At 46.1% G+C, this 25,758-nt stretch overlaps 1 protein-coding gene across 1 annotated transcript in view; it reads left to right on the top strand.

Annotated features, from left to right (window-relative positions):
- Positions 1-19,511: 19,511 nt before the first annotated feature.
- Positions 19,512-25,758, top strand: part of LOC144820283 (uncharacterized) — a 46,679-nt gene continuing 40,432 nt past the window's right edge. The window contains exon 1 of the mRNA XM_078677869.1: positions 19,512-20,384. Coding sequence (XP_078533995.1) covers positions 19,512-20,384 — 873 coding nt within the window. The remainder of the gene's footprint in view (positions 20,385-25,758) is intronic.

Genomic DNA, 25,758 nt, shown 5'->3' with positions numbered 1-25,758 from the left:
GGCCACCTGGTATTGAGACTGTAGCTCAATGTTTGCAGTGTTGTCCCAATGCTGAGGGCCAGTATGACCCACGTCTTTCCTGCAAGTGGAAACTAAAACTGGTTCACAGGCTGGCTATGTAGATGCAGGGAAATGTGACCATGGCTAGGTCTGTATTGCAGAGGTATGTCTTGTGGGCCTAGAAGCAGATTCATTGGTAGAGGTTTGCTGGGCTAGGGTTGTGGCTGACTGTGTAGGCGTGTGTGAGCTCCTTGAGTGTCAGTATATCTGTATGGGTGTGGATGCAGTAGAACTCCTGTATGTGCTGGCGGAAGTGGTATTATCATGGGAGCCACAGGGAACGTCTATCTACGGTTGTCTGGACATTCATCATTTTTGTCCTTAGGGAATGTATGATACTGATATTCAGGGCTTTCCCATTGAACAGGCTGATGATGATGGATGTGTGGCTGATCTATTCAATGCATTTGTTGGCAATTATGTTGATGCTCTTGCAGAGTTTGCAGAGGGTGAAGAAGTATGGTGAGGATACTGCTATTATCCATAATGACAGGGTGAGGGATGTGTTCTGTACAATGTATAGTTTGTATGGCACATATGAGTGGTGAACTGTTCATCCAGCCCAGGGAACCCCCAGGTATAGTCCCATGTGGTAGGGGTTGTTGTGAGGATGATGGCCTGTTTTGACAAAAAATGGATATTTGTCCAGCTGAGGCACATACTTGTTGGCACATCTTGCATCCATTGTGGTTAGTTGTGTCCTGTGATGTTGGGTACCTTGGTGAGGGAGAGGCAGAGCTGGGTGTATTAGGCGTAGGGTACTATGCAGAGTCCATGTTCACTGATGTTCTCAGCAAGTGGGGCCATGTAGACATAGTAGACAAAGGTACTGAGGGACAGTCCCTGAGGAACTCAGCATCAGTACTCTGTGTGTTGTGCTGTGAAATGTATTAGGCTGAATCATCTGCTCTGGTCTGCAAGGGAGGAGACAATCCAGTGTGGTGTATTACCTTGCCTCATGCCATAGTGGAGTCTAACTGCTAGTGTGTTGTGGAACATTGTTTCTTGCAATGATGCGATGTATTGTGTATATGGAGTGGCAGTGTGACCTACTTTGAGGATTGTGTGGATGTTGCTGTGGCGTGTAGGAGGGACCTCTTGATGCAGTTGTTTGTAATGGAGCAGGATTGGGGATGTTGTATGTTCCTATGAACATCACTGGGTGCATGATGACCCTCTGCTTTATGACTTTGTCTGCAAATGTGTGTGGAAAGATGTGCCTGTGGGTCTTGACGTCTGTTTGGTCAGCAGGGGTGTAACTGCTAATGTCATTTAGCTCTCACCATTTGCAATTACTATGGAGGTGCATGTTCCAATGGTGGAGTCCATGTACTGTCACTGTTCGTGTGCAATGGGGGATGCAGCCCTGTGGAAGATGTGCTGTGGGCAGGGGTGTGTGGGTGCTCCTTAAAGTATGTCCATCACGGTGTTTGTGGTGTGAAACATGTAGACATGTGCCCACCAGAGGATGGTGTGTAGTGTGGCCTACTTGGGCTAAGGTGTTGTGTGGTATGCCTTGCTTATGTTCATCTAAGTAGACATTCACTTTGCCGATCTAGTGGTAGGAGACTGTACCAAGTGTCTAGAAAATTCCCGTGAAGTGAGTGAGGGCTGATCTGGGTCATATTGTTAAAGTTGATATGGAGTTGATGCTTGCCATGGATTGGCATGATGTGTAGAGGATTGTGCCCTTGATGATTTTGCTTTTGTGTGGATCAGATGAGTTTGAAATTTTGCTGTGATGTTGTCCCTGTAGGAGGAGTGTAATTCCTGGGGTTTGGTTGACCCTCAAAGCTAAATCCAGCAGCCTGCACATGAGCATTGTTTGTTGTATGTCCGTGGATACACCAGTGACATTGGTGGTGTGTTGTATGTTGTGCTTCAAGGAAGTGTGCAGGCATGTATGTGCATATGTAGTACAACATCTGTAATTCGTAATGATCTGAGTTTGTGTGGCACATGGTGGATGGAGGGGTGTGTATCAGTGCTGAGGCAAGGGGCTCTGTGTTGATCTTGCACCAGTGTCTGCACAGGGACTGTGCCCTTGACATGTGTATGGTGTGTTTTCTGAATGATGAGAGGATGTATTGGGGCTTGGATCAGGGAGGATGTGAGGGATGGCCAAGGAAAATGTAGTTACCTTGGATGACAATGTGTGCCCGGGTGTGTCCCACCTTGTGAGTTGTGTTGATGACAACCTGGGTATATCTGATGTCGGGGATGTTGTCTAGGAGTGCGGTGAGGTTGAATTGGCAGAGTTTGTAAATGAGTCATACTGGTGTCTGAGCTGTACATAGTCCACGTATTGTAGGTTGTTGTGCGGTCTGTGATCTGCATTGTAGTTGGCAAATGTTGTGGCACATCAAGGATGTCTGTATGCAAGGGTACAACATGGAGTTGTCCTGTAGTTGACTTTGATACAGGAGTGGACATGTTCAGGACTGTGCAATCACTTGATCATAATGGCATTAGTCTGTTGGAGGCAGTTCCTGGAGATGATGGCAAGGCATCCCTCCATGGTGTTTGTGGCCGTATTTCTGCATGATCTTGTACAAGTTGTGGATTGCGTATGCAATGCCAGTTGCAGATGTGACCCAGGCAACGTAACTAGTGCCAGAGGCTGTATTTGGCCTCACACATTTATATGCCATATCTGTGCACAGGACATGTGTGTAGGAGGATGCAGCTCAGGCACCACTGTGCATTGGCATACAGCTGGCTGTTCATAGCTGTAATTGTCTGCAGACGGGGTAAGGTGCTTCAGCAGTGTCAACATGAGACTGTTGCTTGTTATTTGCACGGTGTCCTGAGCTGTCAGTTTTATTATCTCACAAGGTTGCATACATGGAGTGCTGCATTTGTAGTGGGGGTGGTTTTAACAAACAGGCTAACTTGAGCTGGTCTTGCGCATGTTGTGTATGTTCACTGATGTGCTTGAACTCTGCACAACAATGGTACCTATATACATAATCCACCATTCAGCTGGGGTCGTGTGTAGGGTGAGCAGCTTGTAGCTGGAGCATGGACGTGTGTGGGTGCTGGATGGACAGGTAACTGCAGTGGCAAGTAAAAGTCAGTGTGAATACAGAGAAAATACAGGGGATACACAACAGACAGGCCAAATTAGCCCTATCAGGAACAGCAGACACACACACCAAGGGCACAATACAGTGAACAAGGCCCAGACAGACCATGGTGCCACTGGGAAATGGCCTCATGGGCAATCTACATTGTACTAGTGGTACGGATTGTACCACGAGTGTATTGGGGCATTTTAATTGGGGAATGACATTTCTTGTCTGTAGTAGCACAATAATCTGTGTGACAGGCCCGTACATAAGTACTTATTGTGGAAGTATGGTAGCTGAATCATTTTCACATAGCGATTTAGTGGATTTTCTAACAGACTCCAAGCTTGAAATCGGTCACGTTGTCACTTCTCCAAATGAAAGGTGTAACCGTGATCAAGGATCAGTAGTGTTGCGAGGCTTTGCCATTCGCTCAGATTCACATATGTTAGGAAATCTCAATTCTGACATGTCATGTAAGTCATCTTGCCATGGCTAATTCGGCAGCCAATTTTGTCCGTCAGTGTGTCAACATACATCTGGCACACTGAGCCTCATCAATGACAGCCTTGAATCACTTTTGAAAAAGCCAAAATCTTGAAGCTTCGGTGCCACAAGGCATTAAGGCATGAGGGCCACAGTCCTTGCAGCAGCACTGAAGTGTTTGTAGGACTTCATACATGAGACACCATTTGAGTGTTGAGTGATGTTGTTGCAATCACTGGTGTGATGCATGTCCCTATTCCTATGCTTAAGTTAATAGAATTGTCTGCTACTTATCTTACCTTAGGATGTGCCTTTGATGCCAGCCACGTGCTGATGTTTTCCATTTATACATACATGTGGTATGTCAGATATTTCATCATCACATACATACACCTTGGACTGACCCACATTTAGGGTAGCGTGCAAGCAGATCCGATTTTACCAGTCACCCCCTCCTTGTACAAACTTGTAGTGTTAGTCATTCAAACTTATGACATAATTCGTTATGTTGCACATTAGCAATGCTGTAGTACACACGTTACTAGTCACTTTATGAACGTTGCCAGTTGGACATTGCATGTTGTGGTTGCAAATTAATGTAAGTGACACAACTTAGCAAGTAGCAAGGTATGACAGGACTCTAATAATCAAGGGACACATACAGTAGGGTTGAGGATGTACATGCACAGTCCATACATCAACATGACATTCGTGACATGCATGAGTGAGTAGGTTTTTATTGTGTGATAAGGGAGTGTTAACATCATACGTTCACCTCATGGAGGGAGGCCACTGAAAATGTATAGTACATCCATTGACTACCAGTAATTTGTTTTTCATCATTACTGGGGTACAATGTCAGTAGTATGAGCACCAGACAGTGTATATTTATTTATTTATTTTATTTTTATTTGCAAGCTTGTATCGCGCTAGGAATCGACTCCCAGAGGAGTATCTCCGCGCCTTTGGCATCATCTGAGAGCAAAAAGGGCCCAGTCATTTATCCTTCCTCCCTAGATGGTTAGCTTAGTCGCGAAAAAGGAAAGTTTTAAAATTTTTTCTGAAAGGAAGATGTTCTCTGCATAATCTGATTTCCATAGGGAGATCATTCCACAGCTGCGGGCCGGCCACTGATAAGGCCCTTCCTCCTTGTCTTGTCTTCTTGAACCTTGGGACACATAACAATTCTTGATCTCCTGATCTCAGATATCTGGAGGGAACATATAAGTTGAATTTTTTTGTCAAGTAGTCTGGTCCTTTCCCTGTGAGGCATTTATGGATGATGCAGCATGTTTTAAACCTCACCCTCTGTTTCACTGAGAGCCAGTGAAGTTTGGTTAACAGGAGTTTCGATGGAGTACGAGACGGGACGTTAAGAACAAGGCGTGCAGCAGTGTTTTGCACAACCTGCAGTCTTGCAATAATCCCCTCGTTGGCGGCTAGCAGTAAACCATTACAATAATCCAGTCTACTCAGCACGAGCGACTGCACCAATGTTCTTCTGGTGTTATCAGGTAACAGGGGGAATACCTTCCGAAGAAGCCCAATAACATGGAAACAGGAGCCGACCACTTGATTAGTGTGTTGTTTGAGGGCAAGCTCCTGATCCAGTTTTACTCCCAGATCTTTCACCACCAATTTGGGCTCAGGGACTGGACCTAGATCTTGAGGCCACCAGTCGGGAGTCCATAGGCGTTTGGCTTCCCCGAAAAGCATCACCTCCGTCTTGGAGACGTTACACTGCAGAAAATTTGCTGCCATCCAGTGGGCCACTTCTTTCATCCCCCGGGCAAAGGAGTTGCGTACTTCAGGTGTCATCGTCTTAAACGGAAAGAGGAGTTGAGTATCGTCCGCATACGATACCGGGATGAACCCGTGGGATCTCATGATGTTAGCTAAGGGGGCCACATAGATGTTGAATAACGTGGGGCTCAGGCAGGAGCCCTGTGGCACCCCCTTTGAGATCTCCACCTCCTCCGACCGATATGGACCCAGGATGACCCTTTGGGTACAATAGGTGATGCTAACGCTTAGTTTTGCGGAGGACTGGACAATCTTCTGTATCTTCTTCATCAGATGTATTTGTTGTCACAGCTGATGGTGTAATCAGTGGTGCAGTCGACATAGGAGGCATCGACACATCAGGGACTGCAGATGTTGACGGGATAGTACCTGCATCATGTTCCATGCCCATCAGGTAACGCATAAATGCACTAAGCATGACTTGGTGGTTTTCCAGCACTGCTGTAACATCCCGTTGGTAGGCAGCCAAGTTGGTTAGGTATGCATCCTGTTTTGCATTCATTTCTTTCAGAATGTCCTGAATGTCCCTCAGCCTGTTGGCAACTTCAAGGCTGGCACTTGTGTTGGGCATTTGTCTGTGCCTCTGCTGCATGACTTCTGATATGTCATTCATGGCGTGAAACAAAGTACGTGGTGGTGCATCGTTGCTGCTACCAGTTTCCGCACTGCCACTATTGGATGTTAGGCAATGGAGCACTCCCTCTAGGGTGCCTGCCATGCTCTCTATCCCTTTACGCACCTCCTGTGCCAACTGACCCTGTACATCAACAACACGTTGTTCAAAAGAATTTAGCGTGTTCGGCGAGTGGTGAGGCTGAGATGTTGTGGGAGGTGGCGTAGGAGTGCTTCCATGTTGGGCAAGCGGAGATCCCACTGTGCTGCTTTGCGTTCTTGTGCGGGGAGAGGGAGTTTGTATTGATTCTAACAGGTCCTAGAGGAGGCCTGTGTCCACACTTGTGACACTGTCACCGCCCTCATCATCGGATTCAAACATAGGTTCCTGCTCATGAGTAGGTGTACCATGCCCTGAAATGAAAAAAGATGTAGGTTTATGATCATGTCTGACATATGGTCTACAGATGCACAATTTTGAGTCATCTACCCTTTTTGACTTTGATGTGTGTCAACATGTCAAAGTTACAGCTACACATCATCACTCATGTTACCTAAAATGACAGGGCATGATTCATTTGATGGATTCAAACAGTTTTTCCAATCAAATGGCACATGGCCAGACAGTGCTTGCACACTTGCAACATTCAACTTGAGTGCATGTCCTGATGTCTGTTTTGTTTGTGTATATTGAGGACACATTCCAGCACAGTAGCAAGTCCAAGTGGCATTATGCACTCTATATGTGTGCAACAGGTATCAGGCCACAATTACTGAGGATTTGGGACATGGATTTCTTACCATCTCACATCATCCCACCTGTCATAGCCATCACGGCTGTGTTGTTTGTGTGTGACCCATTTCCTGTGTCTACATGCTAATGACGTTATATTTGGATAATACAGATTGCTCCTGGTATGTTGGTCAACCTACACCCAGCTCCCCCTGTGTGCCCCTGCTGCCGCTGCTGAGTACACACTGGCAGGTGTGCAGAACCACCATATTAGTGTCCCGTTAGTGGTCTCTGTGCAACTATTTTTCACCCTGTTTGCACACCATTTTGGTTTCAGTGCCACTGTTCCACCACCCCATGCACACTTGCTGCTCCCGCCTACCAGCTGCTCCTCCCTCCCACATCCCCATATGTGCCATACTTTGCTCGACTGTGCAACTTGCACACCAGAGGCACACCTTAAGCAAGCCAGTCTGCAGCCATCTGCGCCTGGACCATGCCCAGCGCCATGGCCCCTTGTGGCCACTAACGCCACTACACCAGACTCCAGTACTATGCCTGTACCCTCCATGCACTCAATGCCGGCCAATACAACACTTGCTTCCAGGCCACCACAATAACATACACACGGGACCCTTCTCCTGCCGCACATGCAGCTTCACATGCAACTGAGCCACCAAACCCCCATGGAGTGGACCCAGCCACCTCCAATGCATTATCCACATTACCCACTCCACACGAAAACAGCCCATGTGGCTCTGGGATCTGCTTGACACCTCCGCCCCAGATGTGTGATTATTAAACGTGACCTGGTGGAACTACTCCTCTGCGACCAACATCACCATAGACATCCCAGACAGCTACAAGTGCAACCGCAGGGATTACGCTGACTGATTTGGTGGATGAATCAGCATCGACCACAAGTCCACCCTCAAGGTCGGCACCCATGCAGACAACACCATCAACACCGCCAACCACCTGCACTTAAACATCCACACCGACACCCAACACCACCCTCAGAGGACCCTCGTCTACAGCACTGTGCTCAGTTCTGCAGCTCCATCGATGACCTCGCCAGCACCCACGCACTCGCCTCCACGCACTACATCATCCTGTGGGACCCGACCTTACACCTCAAGGACATCAACGACGACAACTCCACCATACTGATCAACAACCTCACCAGACCCCGCCGCAGACAACTCGGGACCGAACCCACGCCGCCAGCCACAAGCTGGACCCCGTCTTCTCAACAGGCACACATGTCACCTCTAACCACACCACTGAACTGCACTCGACCGAACACCGCTGCATCAATTTGACCTTCAATTAATCAACCACACACCACCGCAGACAACTGCTGCCTCACCAATGCTGGGTAAAAGTAAACGTAGACCAGCTGGTCACACCCCTCAGCCTGAGCCCAAACTACAACCCCACCAACCCAGTCGCCAGTGCCCAAAAACTCTGACAGTGTATGTAGGACTGCACCAACACCTTTGCCCCACTCACGTTACCCTCCAACAGCCATGCCTGCAACAGAGACACCCGGTTCACCGACTACCTCCAGACCTACCAACGCGCATGCCGGAAGATGGAGTGAACATGGCTCCACGGACACACACCGCACAACCACACAGTCCACAAGGACGCCACGTGTATACATCACCACCTCAACAGATTGTCAAAGAGCTCCTCCTTCCGAGCCTGGCTGGATACCAATGCACTCGACAGCAATGAGGTCTTCAGCATTGTTATTGAACAGACAAAACCATGCGCAAACGTTAACAACATCCCACCCTCACAAGAAGTGTGTGACTCACTGTCCATCTTCTCACAGCACACGTTTGGTGACATCGACGACAGCTTCAACACCACATCCACACCAACTATGCCAGTTTCCACCTCCCCGGCGAGGACCACCAGCGCCAACCGCAGCACCTCCTGGTACTACGTCAACAAGGACGCAACACACAAGGTCATTAACTCCATACACTCTGGATCACCAGCAGTACCATCACCACACCACTTATTGTACGAAGCAGAGGAAGCGATCATACCACAACTACACAAGTTCATCTACATCTTCTTCAATGCAGCAACAATCCATGAAATATGGAAGCACGCCACAAGCAAAGCCCTCCTCAAGAGGCACAAGGCACACCCCAAGGCCCTCGAGGACTCACGGCACATCTCCCTGCTCACGTTCCCAACGAAGGTCATCTGGGTAATCATCAACATGCAATTGGGCGGCAAGCTGGTAGACCCCAACATTTTTGAGCCGTCCCAGTCCGGATTCATACGTACATACAGCAGCAAGACAGTCCACATGTCCGGCACAGACAACATCATGCGCCAACTAGCCAGCACCAAGACAGCAGCCCTCTTCCTCCTGGACCGGTGAACCGCCTTTGACATGGTATGCCATCACACTCTGAAGACACACCTCCGAGAATCATGATTCCAATTGACGGCCCTACACTGGACCACGTCCTTACTCTCCGGCAGAACCCAGAGCGTCCAGAGTGTCTGAATCCCATCCATCAAATCGGACGCCATCAACATAATCTGCGGCGTACCCAAGGGGTCATCCCTCAGCCCAACACTGTTCAACATGTACATGTCCCCCTCGCACAAGTGGGCCGCCATCACAACGTCTACATCATCTCCTACACCAACAACACCCAGCTCATCCTCTCCATCACCAGGGACCCACACACACCCTGAACAAACCTCCACGAGGGAATGAAGTCCCTCACCAACTGGATGAGGAGCAGCAGTCTGAAACTGTACTTGGACATGACACAGGTCCTCATCCTCGGACCCACACCCTGAGCCTGGGACGACTCCTGGTGGGCAACCACACTGGGAACAGCAACAACACCCACTGACCATGCACGCAACTTACAATACATCCAGTACTCCTCCCTCTCCATGTCTGAGCAGGTGAACACCATCTCCTCCTCCTGCTACAACAGCCTCCGCATGCTATGCAGGATCTACAAGTGGATCCCCACCCCAGAGAAAAATAACGGTGACACAGGCCCTGACCAGCAGCAGACTGGACTACCGCAACGCACTGTACGCAGGATTCCCAGCCAAACACCTACAACGACTTCAACGCATCCAATACACATACGGCTCATTGATTGTCAACGTCCCCCCCCCCGAAGCAACATCATCCCCCAAATGTGAGACCTTCACTGGTTCACCATCAGCAAGTGGATCAGCTTCAAGCTCCAAACCCAGACACACAATGCACTCCAATAGGCCGGCCAGCCTACCTGTACAGCAGACTCAGCTTCTACACCCCCACACGCCATGTCCACTCCACCAGCCTCCCCCTCACCACTGTCCACCGCATCCTATGACCAACCTCCAGCAGCAGATCCTTGTCCTACCTCGCCGCCAAGACCTTGCACACCCTCCCGGCCCACCTACGGCAGACCCAGGACCTACTCGCATTCAGAAGACTCATCAAGACCTGTCTCTTTGAGGTGTAGCGGCAGCCCCTTCCCATCAGAGATGGAGATCCAACAGGTGTTTTTACATGCTGAAGGAGTTGTTCCAAGGACACGGACTTCTGTAGTCTCTGATTTTGTTTTCATGCAGCTGTGGTTCATGCAGACTGCGACGTAATGCTTTCCTCAATGTATTTCAAGTCTTTGGTTGGTGTAGTCTTAGGTGTGAGAGAGTATGAGCTGTCTGTCATCAGCAATGGATACAATGTTGAGGTTGTGTTTGGTTTCAAATGGCGCTGATGCAGCCCTATTGATGTTGACAAGGGTCAGACACATAGATGGTCCCTCTTGCATTCAGCATTGGAATTACGTGAATTTAAAGACGAAGGTTGTCAGTCTGATCCTTGGACCTTTTGCTGGGATGAGTGACCCAGTTAAGCGTTGTTCCTTGGAATCCTGCTTCATTTAGTGTTGCAAATCTGTGTGGTGTTAGTCTGTGTCGGAGCACACTCACGGCTCTTGGTTCCGGAGGGTACGGATGTCACCTGTGGCTGTGAATAGGGTGATCTTGGTTCTGTTGTTGATGTGATGAGGACAGGGCTGTAGTGATCCCACAGGTGGCTGTATCTCATGTTCGAGGGGGTGCATTGAGCTGTGACTGGTGTCCCGGTGGGGATGGTAGTATGGCTGTTGTGTTGGAAGAGGTTTGCGTGGTGCTGCCTGTGGCATCTCATGTGTACCGCAAAGTTGTTGTAGTGTAATTTGTTACTTTATGGTGAACTTTGTTGGACACTTATCACAGGGCTGTAGTGCCAGGGTGATGTGTGTAGCTTTGCTGCATAGGTTGTTTTATTCATGCAGGACCTTGACGAGTTTGCAGGACTTTCCATTATCTTAGACTATTTTTTTGTGGTACTCCCTCATTGCGTCCATGTATGTGTTTTACATTTCAGGTGTCTTGGTGTTTATACAGTTCTTACCAAGGTATCTGCTGGTGCCTCTTGCTTCTTAGAGATCAGGGGCCTTATTTATGAAGGCCTTGCACCGCCGGTGCTCCACTTTCAAAATGGGAAAAAGTGACGCACCGGCGGCGCAAGGGCTTCATAAATAAGGCCCCAGTGCTCTACCATGCCGTGTCCCTGTAGTGCTGTTTGTTAGGCTTGCAGAGGGTGGAGGTCTGGTATGCGCAGTTGTGTATCCAGGTGTGACTTTCACTTGCAGAAACGCTGGCGTTGGCTGTATTTGAGACCAGGGTGGTGGTTGAGCTTTGTCAGCAGTGTAGGCATGTGAAATGTCTGCGGGTCATGTTTGCAAAGGCCTGTTGTCATTCTCCAATGTTTTCCATGTGTGAGTGTATGGAGGCTGTCTGAGCTGCATCAGTGAGTGACTGTAGATCAGTTGTTGCTGGAAATGATTGCGTTTGGGACACAGATGTGCGCATTCAGACTTGCCTTAGGCGTGCCTTCAGCACACCATGTACATGCGTCTGCTGTGCGCTTGCACAGCGGCTGACATTGAGTAGGGTAAGTGTGAGGTACAATATTCAGTGATGACGGAACACATGGAGACAGGGGTGGGGGCCTTAGTGGTAGTTAATAGACCATATGTGGAGTGTGGGCTCAGATGAGAGCACTGAACTGACTTCTTATGAAGACACAAGGGATGAGTGACTGATGTGATCATGCTATGTGTCATCATGGCATGGGAGGGTGGTTTGGGCACATCTAAGATGAGGTGGGTCATGTGCATATTGGCAAGATGACTCAGGTGCCACCCATGATGACCAAAGCAGTAATACCCACTTCCATGTTTGGTATGCAGGCTGCTTTTCAGCCTCCATGGCAAACATGGCCAACACTCCAGCATGTGGCTGCATGACTTATCCCATTTCCTATTACCAGTCACACCAGCACTTCACAGCGTTGTGATTGACTCCGAGTAGTGAGCCTGGCTGCCTAATTCCTTTTACGTGACACAAAGGCAGGGTTGCATAGGCTCCAGAGAAATGGGACACAGCTTTGAGGTCAGACTTCCCTCAATATGTGCCGGATTCACAGAATGAACTTAAGACTCAATCCTAAACTTACGACTATTTTGGTATTCACAGAATGCACTTACTACTTTTGGCATTCACCGAATGAATTTACTACGTTTGGTATTCACAGAAGTTAGGATTTGGTCTTAAGTCTGTCTTAAGTCTGTCTTACGAGAAACTTAAGACAAAATCCTAGGTTCTGTGAATACCAAAAGTAGTAAGTTCATTCTGTGAATGCCAAAATTAGTAAGTGCTTTCTGTGAATACCAAAATAGTAGTAAGTTTAGGATAGAGTCTTAAGTTCATTCTGTGAATCGGGCACTATATGTTTTGCAGCACCCACTCACACACACATCCCTGCATCCATAAGACATTCATTGTTATTTCCTGCATTTGGTAACTGACAGCTGTCCCCCCCCCCCCCCCAATAGCCAATGTTTGCCACTGTGCCCCCATGCAGAGCAGGTGTACCACTCTAGTGCCAAAAGGCACATACATATTACCAAAACATGCCATGTCATCACATTCCATTTAATGTATTTTTAATACTAGCCATGTTGCAACTGTAGATTAGGTGTTGCACAGCGGAGACTTTAATTACACTGTTCAAAGTTCAGTGAGTACATGACAAACTATCCTTGTCACCACACACCCAGACCTGAAGCATGACAATCCTTTATGAACAACCACGACACACACAATGGAGTCAGATTAGTGAGTAATGCACACACCATTTTTCATTGGCAAAACAAGTATACACAGCATTTCTTAATATTCTCAACATTTCACCCCCTATTTCTCATGATGTACATCTATACAAATAATAGTTCTGCCATATTTCATCACATGACACAATCAAATGTTATTATTTGACACATAAATGCACAACATTGTAGATATTTTTCTGATTTGTCACAACATTTTTTTATAATACTGATTCACATTACCACATGAAGTACTTACATCACAACATAATTGTGGTCACAATGAGGTATTTTGAGATGATATTTTGGTACACATGCATTGCATTGTTGACATTGTGCAGCATACATTGTAATGATCATCACAAAACACTACGGCAACCATAATGTACGCTGTTTGCATATGACTGGCTCAGGTCCACACTGTGAACCAAGGTTTATTCCTCTTGGACACTGCAACAATACAATGTCAGCAACCTCCTCACCATCAACCCTGTACGCCACCTCACCTGCCAGGACGTAACTCTGCTCCAGACATCACTATCACTGTCACTGACAACTTCTGTGTCACCTGCATGTGGCAGCACGACAATCATGGAAGAGGCATTGTAAACCCATATACTGGTACACTCAGAATGAGCAGGCACTCTGATGTGCCATGGTTGACCATGTACTGCGACAACTACATTATCGTGACCAGGCCCATGGCCATACTCTGCAGCACACTCATGTGCAGGACACCCAGGCCATGTGCCCCATTCTCCAACACCATTGTTGACCTCATTGCACCCCAGTGTGTGACATCCACAGACAGCATCCCTCTCGATGACCTCCAGTTCCACCTCAGCTGGTTAAGTTACCTGACCAACAACACCTCCAGGGTAACTTCACTGACATCAGACACAAGCGTCAAGGGACCTCAAGATACCACTGAACAGGACACGGTTAAGTACCTGTACTACGGCTGCAGGTACTTCAGATTCAGGTCTGACTTCATACTCTACTGGCACTACCATCATTGAATGCATGACATATGTGACTTGACCAGCAATCACCACCGCCATCCTTGCACCCTCTTGCAGCTGGAGCAAGGACACTGCATGACATCTCATCCACTCCTTGTGCAAAGACAGTCCACCAATGCTTAAATACTTGTGACACTACAGCACACAAATAGCACTGTTATGATCTCTAATGACACCATCATTTCTGCACCCCTCATGAATGTACTTGCATCCCTACTTTCCCCCTGCCTCATGGCAACCATGTATGTGGGCAGTGCCATTGGCATCGTCTGCCACTATGTATTGCTGGAGTTGCGGCATGGTTGTGCATACACTGACATTATGATTTGTAATGGATCAGTGATTACTTGAATCATGGAGCAATGTCCAGTGGGTACTGTACATCCATGCTATTGCAAGGGGGGACATGGTGAGAATTGTTGCCTCACTGTCTTCTTGCAGCTACAATTTTCATGGTTGTGCCATAGGAATGCACACAATATTGTTGTTGTTGCACATTTGTTGAGTGTATCTTTGTCACAGGGCAACCCTGTAACCTTGTTTGCAGCGCTGTCCAGTAGCAGTCCCATGCATATATGTTGTGCCACAAATTGTCACCTTCCTTAGGGACATGTATGTTGTGGCTTTACATTCCGGGAGCTATTGTGCATTTGCGTGAGTTTGCTTGTTTCTTTCATGTCTGTGACAGCCTTGCTAATCTTGCAAGGTGCAGTTAGTTAACTTGTTAGCATTATTTGGATACGTAACGCATACTTTGCATGTCATTGCCATAGTTTTGTTGGGACATGCAATGCCATTGACATACAAGTTGCTATCACTCCTTAGCATTTGCTCTCATCTGTATGCTACAGCTTGCTAATGTGATTAAACATTCTTGGCACTTAAGATACACAAACAGTGCTGCTAACTCGCTGATGATCAATTTGTATAATTAACTATGGTGCATATTTGCTGGATGTTTAGCAGCTGGACTGCGCCACTTGCAATATTGGTGTGCTGCAGTGCATGCATAGGTACAGACCATGAATGGAGGCCTTTGGTGAGATGGTGCGCATTCCTGCAAACTATTGATGTTGGATGTTCTTTCACTGCAAGAACACCATTGGTACACTTATGTTTTTCCCATGGTCGTGACAACATAGATGTGCTGTATTCACTGTGTGTCACTACATGTTGTTATTCATGTTATATACGTCATTCATCCAGACGTAGATGGTCAGTGCTTAAGTCATGCATTCATGTGAGGAGCATCATTCAAGTACAGCAAACCTTGCTGCAAGCCTCTCCCGGTGGCACTGCCTCACCCCTATACCTACCATGATGCAGGTGTGAGGTACTGACACAATTGCCAGATGCTAATTTATTTCCAAACTTTGGATGGATTGCACAGCACCACTACTGATATTTTTGTTTGGATGTGCAGACCCACCATGCATACGTTATGCATGATGCTTGTGTAATGTGGCACAGGGCTTCACATGCTGAGTAACATTCCTGAGTACTTTCCCTTACATATGCAGATGATGAGGCTGAAACCATCATGCACAAAGTAGTACGATGACAGATTTTGGGCCTGCATGGGGTGACTATCAGTAGGGGCTCTTTATTGGTCTCACCTGTCCTTCACAGCGACATAGGTGCACAACCAACCCAGGCAAACTTGCACCATGTTGCAGGGGGTCCAGCGGTGCAGGGGATCATTGTTTGTGTGCATGGAAGGGACACATTCCTGCATGATGCAGTCATCAAAGGATTTTTCTTCTTTCTATGTGTCCACTTGGAATGCAACAGCTATATGTTGGGTATATCAGAGAGGGAACAGTTAGTATTTAATTAGGTTGTGCATGCCTTACACAGACCCTGAGGATGCATATCTTTGTGGCGCAGCGTAATAGTTACAGTTTGACTTTGCTATTGGACATTGTCAATTGGACATGGATGTTTCGGGGTACACCCCAGCAACAGCCCTGGAATTGCGCTTTCTCACACTTTAATGTGGGAATGATGCAATGACATGATATGTTGTACTATGTAACATGGCTGTCTGTGGCCTATTATTGTGGGTGTGGCACATTGTGCCACCACTACATGATCAGAGTTACATCCTGCCAGCACAGTGGTGGCAGTCCAGGTTATACAAGTGTTAAACTCGGTCTGTTGCAGGATGTTGTGTGATTGGTATTTCATGAGGGTAGTTGTATATTTGCACCTGCGTGTGGCACTTGTCAGGTGTAGCAGTGGGCTAGGACTTCACTTTAGAAATATGTTATTACTTTGACAGGGGTAGGTGTTTACCAAATGTGACATCTGCATGTCCCTGGTACTATACATTTTGATGACACTTCACAGTTCATGACATTGCATGACTTCTCTTTCCACAACACGTCAGTAATTGAGCCAGCCACCTTAGTTAATGCACTGCACAACATTACCTTCTTTGCACATTTCCCCTTGTAGGGACTTACCCTGTGTGTCTTGCAGTTCCTCATGCTGTGCACTGTCCTGTCCTGCAATTCCTACCACCAACTCGTCTGGGATGACCGCCGCAACCCGCTCCTCAAGGTCATCCAGCTGTTCCTGTTGTGATGGGCTGCCTCCTCCTGTCCCCGCTGCTTCTTTGCGGTTTTTTGCCATTTTTTCTTTTGTCCTGCGCTTTATGTCATTCCAGCGTTTCTTAAGGTCAATGACTGTCCTCTTTGATTGGGCCACACAGTTGACCTTTGTCAATATGGACTGCCAAATGGCCTCTTTTTTTGATAATGGCAACTTGGAACTTGCAAAAAGCTGGTGCTGGTGGTCTGTCACCTCATTGATTAGTATTTCGTTCTCCTCAGCACTGAAATTTATTTTCCTTTTCCTCTTTCCATGTGTTTCTTCCTTCTGTGTTTCAGGCTGGGCATCCTGACTGCCATGTGGCTGGGCATCCTGGCTGCCATGTGGAAGGTTCCCTTGAGTGCTGCTGTCTCCTTCACGCTCCATGGTAGCTATTTTTTGCTTTGCGGGAGAATTAGGAGATGGATGCGTGTATTTTTGGCATTTTCCGGATTCTGACGCAACGTGTACGTGGCGCAGCACGACCTAGACTTGCGTCAGTACCGCGATTGCGACTTACGGCACTTTTCCAGCAGTTGCGTGACTTTCCGGTGCGTCAGGATGGCGGCGTCTGCACCACTTTTTTCCGACTTTTGCCATCACTTGCGCCACGATGCGCCATTGCATTAATCTGACGCATCTGCGTCGCAAAATTGTGACGCAGCGCGTCGTACGGAATCGTGACGCATCCCTGCGCTTGCGCAAGGATGCGTCACTTTTCATAAATGAGGCGGTTTCTTGATTCCAATTATGGGTGAGTTACACGGGCTACTCATCACTTCTTGTATGTTGTTTGCTTCTAATAATCTTTTTATTTCAATGGCAATTCCTGCTCTAACTTCTGCACTCATTTTGTATGGCTTGGTATTGGGGTAGACTGCATTTTCTTTCATGGCTATTTTGATTTGGTCTAAATTTACCATCAGGCCTACATCCTTTCCAGTAAAGTCCCATACTTCTGGTTTCACTATCTTTTGGAGTTCTTCGGGTAAGTCTTGTATAGTCAATTGTTTAATTTCTGAGTCAGGTCTGATCAACATTAACTTATATATTCCATCTTCGTCTGGGGTTTGAATTTCGACGCCTTTTGGTGTGCAAAAGATGGTGCAGTTCATTTTACACAACAAATCACGTCCTAATAAGTTTACAGGACTGGTGTCACAAACTACAAATCTATGCATTTCTTTGAAGTTCCCTATTGTAATCTCCATGGGCTCAGTGACTGGGGTACTAATCAATTGATTAGAGACACCCACTACTTGGATTGCTTCTCCCGAGAGGGGTAGGTTTGGAACGTCTGCTGTTCTCACAGTAGAACGAATAGCACCAGTGTCCAACAGAAAGGTGACATCATTACCTTCAACCTTTCCTTCAATGTATGGCCCTGACAGGTCTACCGGCAAGGAGGCGCCAAGTACGCACTCCTCGTCCTCCCCTCTCAGGCCCCGTCAGTATTGATCGTCACAAAAAAAAGTATCATTCAATAAAAATTGCGAAGTTGCTGCATTTCTGTCCTCGTTTCCTCCCCAGATCTCTATGTCATCACCCTGCGGTGTTTTTCCCTTATAATTCGGTTTAGGTGCATGGGGCAACTGACTTGCCTTTACCTGTTGCTGGGTCTTTCTTGGCCTTTCATTCTGCATCTGTGGATTTAAATCAGGGTTTTGAGGGTTATTATGCTGTGCATATGGACACTCATCTCTCCAGTGCCCTATCTCTCCGCACTGGTGACAGGGACATTTCTTTTTGGCTTCCTCTCGACTCATTTTCGCTCTAGGCTTCCCTCCTCCCCCAGAACCTTGATTTTGGGAAATTTTATTCATTTTACCTAATTGTTTTTCCTGCTGTTCCGCTAGTTTTACTTGAGCCCACATAACCTTTTCCTTCAGAGCCTTTCGCTTGTCTGCCATCTCGTCTTCGCAATACTTTGCGTATCGCAAGACTTCGTCTATTTTCTTAGACTGCCAACAGATTTTATTGTCTTCGATCCACTGACAAATTTCAGGTCTTAAACCGTTTACAAACCTGTAAATGAAGTGGGTCATATCCTTCATCTCGATATTATCTATTCCACTGTACATTTTAAACACCTGTAACAGTCTTTCGTAAAAAGAGTGCACAGTCTCATCCCTTTCCTGCGTGGTTCTATCTATTTTGGTCCAATCAGTTTCCTTTGCAGGTACTTTTTTCTTTAGGTGTAACATAACCTGGTCGTATTTTCTCATCACCTCATCAGAGGGAGCTCCTGTAGCAGGGTCCCTCGTGTATTCTTTATTAGGCCAATCAACGGCAATTTTACATTCGGTCCATAAATCCACAGGAACCACTATGTCGAAAAACCCATCCAGGTCTTTCCATAGGCATTTTTGCACCTTTACAAACCTTTCCACTTGCCTGTACCATTCCACAGGCTTTTCTCGCAACTTTGGAAAGTCATTGGTAAAGGACACAATATCCTGTCTGGACCATGGAACGTGCACGTACTTCCCACCTGGTACCTCTCGCATGGGCTTGTCTGCTTCCCTTAAAGCAAACTCAGAAGTCGTCTCTTTGGACCTAACCTCTTCCTTTTTCTTTGCCCACCTGGCTTTCCATTTGTCTACATCTCCCCATTTTTGCAACACGGTCAACAATTTTTACAAATGTGGAAGGACTGTGTGTCACCTCAGTCCTTCCTATGACCTGGACAGACCACTCAGTCATTTTTAGCAGACTAACCATCAAAAGTCCACACAGACCTAAAGCGGCCCCTGTGGAAAAGGGCACGTTCAAAGCATGGAAGGACATTAATCCCTATGACCTAACGCTGCTTCTCAATACTACTACTCCAGAATTATCCACTGACCCTACCATCGCAACCAACCAATTCCAAAAATGGTTGGGTGAAGCTACGAATCAGCTGGCCCCCACCAAAACAATATCTAAAAATAGAAATATGCCCACTGCTCAGTGGTACACGGCAGAACTAAAAATTCAAAAACAATTAACCAGAAATAGGGAAAGACACTGGCGAAGAACTTATAACAGTGAAAACAAGGAAAAATATAAGAAAGCTTTGGCTACCTATAAAACCATGATAATAGCCGCAAAAAAAGATTTTTTCACACGCCACATAGAAACTGCGAGAAATTCTAGCAAACAGCTATATCACATTGCCAAAACCCTCGCTGGCAATGCCCCGGATCTTAACCCACCCCCATCGCAAAAACTATGTGACGCTCTATCGGAGTTCTTTTTTGCAAAAGTCAACGACATCTACCAAGTCTTTAACTTAGACCAGGCTAGTAGTAGTGTCTCCACCCCCATGATTACTCTTAAAACCTCTATGACCTGCTTCAGCCCCCTTACCACTGACCAAATCAAGGGCATAGTAACAACGATTAAAGCTGGATCAGCCCTGGATCCATGCCCGACCTCCGTACTTGCCATGGTACCAGATACAGTAATTCCTATTATTACCATGGTCTGTAACATAATTCTGGCATCTGGATCTTACCCTAATGCACTAAAAAACACTCTGATCAAGCCTCTGCTTAAGAAGCCTGGTTTAGATAAAGGGGATCTAAAACACTATCGCCCTATAGCAAGTCTCCCTTTTTTAGCCAAGGTCATAGAAAAGGCTATGAACCAGCAGCTTTCAGCCTACATTGAAAACAACAACCTGCTAGATGACACGCAGTTCGGTTTCCGCAAACATCATGGAACAGAAACTGCTCTCATCAAAGCAGCCGATGACATAAGAGTCATCCGCGATCAGGGAGGAACTGCTTTGCTGGTTCTTCTAGACTTGTCAGCTGCTTTCGACACGGTTGACCATAAGATTTTGGTCGACCGTGTCGAGAAGATGGGCATTACGCTCACGGCTAGGGATTTAATTGCTTCCTTCCTGACTAACAGAACTCAGGCGGTCACAGTGGGCCCTTTCCAGTCAGCTGATTTGTCGCTACCGTGTGGGGTACCTCAAGGCTCATCCCTAAGTCCGACACTGTTTAATATATATGTGTCGGACCTTGCTAGTGTCATCAAAGCACATGGGATGGGCCTAACCTCATACGCTGACGACACTCAGTTGGTGCTGGCTATAAAGGGCGATGGACAGAAGGTGGCAGAGAGATTCCAAAGTGGGATGATGGCTATCGGTGAGTGGATGGCAAAGAATTGCCTGAAGCTTAACTCCGATAAAACGGAGGTGGTCATCTTTGGTAATCTCTCTCCAGCTTGGTCGGCAACTTGGTGGCCATCGGCCTTGGGCACACCTCCCAGCCCTACGGTCAAAGTCAGAAACCTAGGGGTTACTTTCGACGACCAGCTTAACTTTATGGCCCACGCAAACAAGGTAGCAGCTAACGCCCATTTCAAGCTGAGAATGGTAAGAAAAATTACACCTTATCTACCAGACTCAGCAGCAAAAACCTTAGTCACCTCCCTAGTGCTTTCAGCGTTAGACTACTGTAACGGTCTGCTGCTCAATGCTCAGAGCAGAGTTACCAAGAAACTACAGACCGTGCAGAATGCGGCCGCTCGCGTTCTGTCAAAAAAACCTAAGTTTGCACCTATCTCGGACACGCTCAAAAGCTACCATTGGCTGTCCATTCACAACAGGGTTAAATTTAAAGCTCTGTGCACAGTCTACAGGTCTCTACAGGATCAAGGACCTCGATTCCTCAAAAACCAATTGATTCCTTATAACCCATCCAGAACTCTTAGATCCACATCTCTCAACCAATTAGTGGTCCAACGAAGTCGAACAGTGTCCTGGGGCGACCGCTGTTTTTCAATCGCGGCCCCTAGACTTTGGAACACCCTACCTAACCATATAAAAACAAGCCCCACACTTCTCCAGTTCAGAAAAAACCTGAAAACATGGTTATTCAATCAGTGATTCTTTTTCCGCACTTTCTGTTCATGGTGAGACATTGATGCACTTTTTAGCGCCGAGACGCCCAAGGGTAATTGTACGCGCTCTATAAATGCCATTAATAAATAAATAAATAAATAAACAATTCTTTGATCTGAACCTTCTTTCCTGACACATTCATATTTTCCAGATCTTTGTCTGAGAAATCTGCTCTGTAGGGTTTTTGTAATGGCTTTGATTTGGAAATATCTATTCCCATACTAGCCGCAGTGTCCGTTAATTTTTCATGGAGCACTCGGGTATTACGGGTAAGACTCTTGCAGATAAACAGCAGCTCTTCCTCGGAAAAGGTATTTAATCTGTCTAACCCCACATTTCCAGCTGTCAGTTCTTCCATTTCAATTCTCAATTTGTAAATATCTAAAGGTTTTGACTGAGGGGTCTGTCTCTCTTATTCTCGACTCCATCTCTCAATCTCTTCAGGAGTCACTAAGGTGACACTCTTGGTACCTGAAGTTGACTCCATTTGAATCTCTCTCGTATTGAAAGGATTATGTCTCTTCTGCAAACTCCTTCCTGAGTTTCTAATCGGCAAATCCATTAAAGAAGCTTCAGATTCACATTCACTCGTCTGATCATCTACAATTAAGGGCTCTCTTCGGGGCTGTACTATAGTCGGGGAAATAATTGGGGCTTGTGGACTCACTTGTCTATCCCCATACAAAGGAAACACAGGTCCAATAGTTACTGGGAATGTCAAGGCTTCGGGGCTTGTATTTAACTGGGAGAGTTTCTGAATTATTTCAGTTCTCTGTTTAGCTAGAGCCTCTCGCTCCTTTTCCTCCAATAACCGTTCTAGGGATTTCTCATGCAATACCTGTGGAGTCAAAGTTGGAGCACAACTCGGGGCAGTGGGATGCGTCATACTTGGTCCTTCACCATAATTAGGTTTTGGGAAACAGCTTCCGGTGTTTAAGGCTCTCGGTCCTCCCTCATAAGGAGGTCTTGAACCATAATTTCTTTCACCTGAATATCTTGAGTCTCCACTAAATGGTGGTCTTAGACAGGTGTCTCCGGTACCTATGAGTCCTAGGCCTTCGCTATAGGAAGGTATTTGACAGCTATCTCTTGGGTTTGCAGATCTATTCCCTTCCTGACACGGAGGTCGTTGGGAAGTGTCCTCTACACTAGACGATCTGGGACCTTCATTATAAGGAGGCAGACTTTTTATAAACATATCATCTAACAATTCATCATCCGACTCCCCAGGGGGCACCCAATGTTTGCACTTTTCTGTCTTTTTCTCTCCCGCAGGACCACCCATTGGCATCATTGGAAACAGTCCTTCTACAATCATATTCTGTGACCACTGTTTCATTTTTTTATCTCGAGTTTCTTGCTTTAATTTCGGATAAAATTTTGTTAATCCTTTATCCATTCGGGGCTTGTCTCTCTCAAAAGCCTCGATCTCCCATTCCTCTAATGCTTCGTACTGCATTAATCTAGGTCTGGGATGTAAATCATTCATTCGGGTTCTCAAATTAAATAAAATCCTGCCATTAAATGTTCCTTCTAACGGGAAAGCCAAAATTCCGTCATCTTTTGTGTATTCCGCCCAATTTTCCAACCATACACATGAGTGGTATCCTTTATCAAACATCATAAAAGATGCGGGGGTATTAGGTGGCGGAATAACAACACCTTCTCTAGTTTTAATAGGTTTGTCCTTTTTGAAATAATTCTTCACTTTATTTACAAGGGACAATTTTCTCTTGTTCCCGTACATAATGCTAGTGTTATGCCCTTTCCACTGATCGTTTTCAAACCCTAAATGTCGTGGATCAGGTCTAGTATTCGGTCTATACGTAGTGCCACATACGATTTCTGCGAGCGACTTTGTTTACAAATCACTCCCAATCCAAATGCACCTTTTATTTTCGTGCAACCAATAGAATGCACGAGTTCAAAAATTTCGACCAATGGGTGCGCGGCCTTTCGCGAGACAGGTTCTCACGCTTCGGCACTCACCCCTCCTTTACAATTCCAGCTCCGCTACACACCCGCTGTTTCGACCAATACCAGCGCGGCACAGAGTGACGTCAGAGCAGCTCCGCAACTGACCCCCTCCTTTACAAGGTAACGGAAACTTGATTTCTCTTTTAAAGTGCAAGTGCTTTAGTTATTTAACAACATAAACACATTCGCCACTGTACTCGAGTGTCTAGAAAGGAAAGATACGTTTTACTGCAAGTAAACTTCTTCTGTCTACTTTTCACACACTACGGATAGATCTCTTCTGCCTACCCTTCACTCAAGCATTAGGGAACCTGCTACTTCTTTGACTCATCCACTTCTTTTCGGGATATATACTGAGTCTAAAGTTTCACTAGCGAACCCCTTTGCTGTCACCCAAGCTTCGATGAACCTGCTACTCCTTCCGGTGTGACCCTTCTAGGTTATATCACAATAGAAGTTTTGCCAGCGAGCTCGTTGCTATCATTTATTCAAACATATATTCAGAAAACCCTAATTAGTGCTTCCAGTTTTGCCTAACCTGCACTAATTTTCCTAGAGTCAGTGACCTCACCACGGCGTGGATTCTCTTCACCACCCGCTATTCAATTCCCCGGGGATTCCAGACAAACACTAAACAATTACTAACGAGTGGGTTAATACATAAATCAATATAACAATAAGAAAAACAATTTAAAACATTTCATAATTTTCAAAGCAAAAAACATTTCACGTGATCGATCAATTTCAGGAGTAAAATATTCACAATTTAGCAGCAAAATCTTTATAGCAGCATCCGACCTATCTAATTACCTTAACTAGTCCTACCTAATTTTAACTAGTCCCTAACCATAGCTCTGCTACCAGAAAATTACTGATAGAGCGCGCAGGTCACCCGGCCAACAATTTCACCATATACGTATCGGGCCCATAACCAAATTTTATTATATACGTTAATCAGGTGACCTTACACTCTACTACCAGCAACCCTGGTTCCTTTCCTATTTATTTCTCGCGTACCCGACTTACCAATCCACCGTTACGGGTACCTATGACCACAATGGATCAGGGAGCTAGCTGTGAAAGAAAGGCAGACAACCAAATACCAACATATACTCTTATACTTTCATTAAATGACCACAGACTACTGGGAAGTTTTAAAGATTTTATCTAAAGTTCAGATTCGGAAATCATCAAGTTTACAACCAGGAGGCAATCAATAATCAAGATAACGAAAAGCACATATCCATACAAGAAGTAAATCAGGGCAACCATTTATGAGTCTAAAGGAAGATTAAGAATAAGAAACTGCTAAGCAGATTTTCAGGTATGGAACTCAAGAATGAATAACTATAAGTGGAGCAGACATAGGCACAAACTAGAATTTCACTACTAGGAAATACTTCAAAGGTTAGGTGAAAGTTTGGAAATCCTATACCACTATAGGAAGGGGAAAAAGGGAACACGCTATAATTCTAGGAGTATCAATTCAGTTAGCAATAAGGAAGAAATTATAAACACATCTATATTTCATAAACAATTCTGGAGAAATGTGCTTAAAGGAAGGGTAACATAGGATCATGCTAGAAAATAGTAATAACGTATGAGCTTTCATTCAGTAGTTTGCGAAAGCATGGAAAATCAACATATGCAAAGGTATGATCTTTCAAAAGACAGAAAATAGAAGGTGCAGTATAGAGTTTCAGCACTATATATTTACCTAGAATGGTGTGAAGACCAACCCTGGCCACGGATCAGTCAAGGACAGAAAATACCCCAAGGAAAAGCAGTCATCAATGGGACAGCAGGTGCAGAATGGACACCCCAGGACAGGACAGGAAACCCAGATTAGGATCAGGACAGGACCACCAAGGAAACGACCAGCACCCGCAGTTTGGAAGCAACGCCTGTGCTCCACCCTCTCTGCAGCTATCGGCCAGAACCCCGATTGGGTTAGCGAATTCTCCAGCAAAGTGCTTCGCCAGCACTTAAGGTTTAGTAAAACCTCTGAGTCTATGGATATTTCGGACAGAGTGCTCCGCAGCCCTCTGTATAAAGTCACCTATTGAGTGCGTTGGGTCAGTGACAGGTCAGCTATTCGGACAAGTCGGACAATTTCTCTAGCTAAACCTAGGCTAGTTATACTGTTTTCGGGTCAGTGTACCACCCCCCAAATGTTGCAAGTGTCAGAATCCCCAATTTCGATTGGTCCCCAAGTAGGATAGGTCAACACACCAATCACATTTTACTTCTACAAGCTCATATTTACATATTCTGGGACCGCCTAGTGAATTTGGGGTTCCCATGACCG

The sequence above is a fragment of the Lissotriton helveticus genome, chromosome 2_1 (genome assembly GCF_964261635.1).
Source record: "Lissotriton helveticus chromosome 2_1, aLisHel1.1, whole genome shotgun sequence".
In the NCBI taxonomy this organism is placed as follows: domain Eukaryota; kingdom Metazoa; phylum Chordata; class Amphibia; order Caudata; family Salamandridae; genus Lissotriton; species Lissotriton helveticus.
Note: the sequence above shows the minus strand (reverse complement) of the source record. Positions and strands in the feature narration are given on the sequence as shown.